This window comes from Neophocaena asiaeorientalis, unplaced genomic scaffold, assembly GCF_003031525.2.
Source record: "Neophocaena asiaeorientalis asiaeorientalis breed wild unplaced genomic scaffold, Neophocaena_asiaeorientalis_V1.1 scaffold357, whole genome shotgun sequence".
Taxonomy (NCBI): Eukaryota; Metazoa; Chordata; class Mammalia; order Artiodactyla; family Phocoenidae; genus Neophocaena; species Neophocaena asiaeorientalis.
The window spans coordinates 2,173,305-2,176,419 of NW_020173270.1; the positions used below are offsets into that span (position 1 = coordinate 2,173,305).

The 3,115-nt window shown below is 67.4% G+C and overlaps 1 protein-coding gene across 1 annotated transcript in view; it reads right to left on the bottom strand.

Annotated features, from left to right (window-relative positions):
* The window catches only part of TGFBR3L (transforming growth factor beta receptor 3 like), a 3,546-nt gene extending 882 nt beyond the window's left edge, over nt 1–2,664 (bottom strand). The window contains 8 exon segments of the mRNA XM_024746007.1: nt 233–391; nt 494–620; nt 963–1,271; nt 1,349–1,491; nt 1,494–1,756; nt 2,078–2,084; nt 2,304–2,342; nt 2,481–2,664. Of these exon segments, the coding sequence (XP_024601775.1) occupies nt 233–391; nt 494–620; nt 963–1,271; nt 1,349–1,491; nt 1,494–1,756; nt 2,078–2,084; nt 2,304–2,342; nt 2,481–2,664 (1,231 nt within the window).
* Nucleotides 2,665–3,115: the final 451 nt, after the last annotated feature.

Here is a 3,115-nt window from a genome sequence, read left to right on the forward strand (position 1 = left end):
GGGGGCGGGCCGGGGGGCAGGGGCGCTGGAGAGGAAAGGCAGGCTGGGGAGTAGGGGTTGCTGTGCGCTGGGCCGGGGCAAGGGCGCCCCCTGGGGGGCTGCTGCAGGCGTAGCGGAAGCAGGTCTAGGGATGGTCAGGCCCGAGCAGGCTGGGATCGCCGCGACCAGGGGTCCGGACGCGTGGGAATAGGCTGGGGGCCAGGCGGAGATCACGGCGGACGCAGGTTGGTACCTGAGTGAGCGCAGACGAGGCCGAGCCCGGCGGCCAGAGCGGCGCCCAGCACGAAGGCGGCCAACACAAGTGCTACCACCGGCGCGGGCTCCAGGACCCCCGGGGCCGGCGCGGGAGGCTCGGGTCGCACGGCTCTGCCGGGGACGCCCTTGGGTGGCCCTGTGAGGAGTACAACGCAGAGACTGGGCTCATGCCTCAGATGTCCTCCCCATCCCCCTTCCCGACCCCAGAGACCCCCGCTGAGGACTACTGCGTGCTCACTCGGGGGCAGCCGCGGCACCGTGACCACGATGGGCTGCGTCAGCGTGTGCAGGTGAGGGCTGTCGGCACCCAGACTCTCATCGCGGCCACTGCCGGCGCCCGCGCACGCCTCATCCCGAGGCAGACACTGGGAGGAGGGGGAGGCAAGAGGCGGGGACGTCAGGGCCCCGGCTCCAGGGGCGGGTCCCCAGGGCTCCCAAGAGATCTAAGCGTCCAGCACTATATTGCAACCAGGTGTCGCAATACTAGACCCCTGGAAATTCGGCCCCTTCGGACGCCCCTGCGCCCAACCTCAGCCTGAGACCCAGTGCCTACTCCCAGTTTCGAGGTACCTCCGCCCCCAGGTCCAAAAGCTCCCAGACCCCCAGATCCCCAAACCCTAAGAGGCTTCTCCCTCAGATGCCAGAGGCTCTTGTGCCCAGCCCCGACGGCCCCGGGCGCCCAGATTCCCCGCCCCGTGCCCGAGCACCGGCGACGGTGGAGACAGCGTCAGAGGCGCAGGCGTCTGGCGGGATCCCCGGAGGCGGCGGCAGCGGCTCAGCTGGCAGTGCAGGAACTGCACAGAGGCGTTGAAGACCGGGCGCAGGCGGAAGCTGAAGCGCGCGGGGCGAGCGGCACCTGGGAGCGGCCGCGGTGGCGGGAAGGTGACCGAGGAGTCGGCGGAACAGCCCCCGCGCAGCAGCGCCAGGGCGGGGCCCGGGGTCTGGCGTGAGGATGGTGTCACCGAGCAGCGGTGCAGGGCCATGCCCCAGCGCGGGGAGGGACGGGCCAGGGCCGCCTAGGGGGCGGGGTCGCGGTCAGGGTCGGCTGCCCCCACCGGCTGCCACCCGGCCTCGGTGAGCCCCGTGCCCGTACCTGCACGAACACGCGGCTGTCAGCCGGGACCTCCAACGGCCCCGCGCGGCGCGGGAAGGCGTCCTCCGCGTCCGACAGCTCCAGACTGAAAAGGGGTCGGCGCAGCCTGGGCCCTGGCGCCGCGGGGAACGGGGACACTGGCAGGGAGAAATGGTGGCACAGGGGAAGGAGGATGCGCTGTCCCTTAGGCCCCCTTGGCAAGTGAGCCAACCTCGCCTCCACTGCCTACTTTGGAAAATGGATGCAGTTGCGGTGGAGGATTCACGCGCGCTCGGCTCCGCGCTTCCCACCGCCAGCCGTAAAGCAGCTGGGATGTACCCGCTGGAGACCTGGGGGACATCCCAGCCCAGCCCCTGAGCCTGGGCGCAAAGCTGCGCCTTCCAGGGGAGGAGCCCCCTTCCCAGACCTCTACTTCACCATCCTCAGTGAGCGAGCGAATCCCTGGCCCGGAAGGGGCCGAGGGGCACCTGATGGTGGAGGGTCAGCCTGGGTGAGGTCAAAGGCCCTCCCCTTCTGGAGTCTGAACCCCCCGCTCATCCACCGAGGACCAGGGGCTCCTCTGGGGTCACAGCAGGGCCGTTTGGGGGGAGGGTGCTGGCCCCATTCTTGCCTTTCTAAGGGGAGGGAAGAATAGCAAGGCACTCTCCCCCAAGACCTTTGGGCATCGTGGAGGCCCAGGCCGGCCACACGGGTCTGGGCCTTTTCCCTTTGTCAGTGTTCCTCACTCACTCGCAGGCTGAGGGCAGCGTCGGCAAAGCGCAGAGGCACAGGGGAGCCTCCACTGGGGTGTGTGGTCACACACACATGCACCACACTGACAAAGACCTCGGCCTTAAGGAGGCGCTCAGCTGGGGTCCTCATCAAAGGATGTTCTCAAATGTCCAGAATTACCGGCACAGACATTCCCTAAAAGCATTGGCGCAGACCGCTCCCCTCCCACAGCCCTTGGTCTCACCTGGCTGCTGGGACTTCGAAGTTGGGGATCCCAGAGAACCTGGAAAACGGGGGATGGGGCAGACCCCACCTCCCACCCACCCCCGTTCCCCCAGGCGGGGTGGATGAGAGGGTGCACTGAGAAAGAGTAACACGGGAGTGGGGGTGTGCTGGGCCACGTCCCCTTGCCTGTACATACCAGCTGACTCGCTGGGCAAGGTGGTCATCCCTGGGAGCAGGGCCAGCAGCAGGATCGCGGTGCCCAGCATGCTGGACCGGCTGAGGCAGCACTGGGCCCAGCAGGTGGGCAGGTGGTTCTGGCCTTGGCTGGGGGGCCATTTGGGGAGGCAAGGAGCGGGGGCGGTGCACTGATGGGCCGACATCAGAGCCCACGGCCAAGGCCTGCTGGAGATTAAGGGCTCTCTGGCCAGACCTGTAGCTATTGGGCTGGGGGGAGGTCCCTCAAAATGGCCATTAGATATGGGGCTAGTCACTACAAACACCTTCTCTCCAGCCCCCAGCCCTGCCTGTCTCTCTTCACTGCAGAGGCCCCATCCACCAGCCCCCGAGCCCCAAGGTCGGGGCTCACGACGCCTTCCCTGGCCCCTTTCCCCACCTCACTGCCAGGCCCTGCCAGGCTCACAACACACACCACAGACACCGCAGAAGAAAAGGGAGGGGTTTTATTCTCAAGCGTCTAAGGATTTACAAACGAGGGTGTTTCGTTTTAAAAAGGGACGGGGCAGTACTGGCGGCCTGAGAAGGGGTTGTAGACCATGGGCTGGGCCCAGGCCGCCCCAGGCCCCCACCTGCCCACTTCACCCTCTGCCTGAT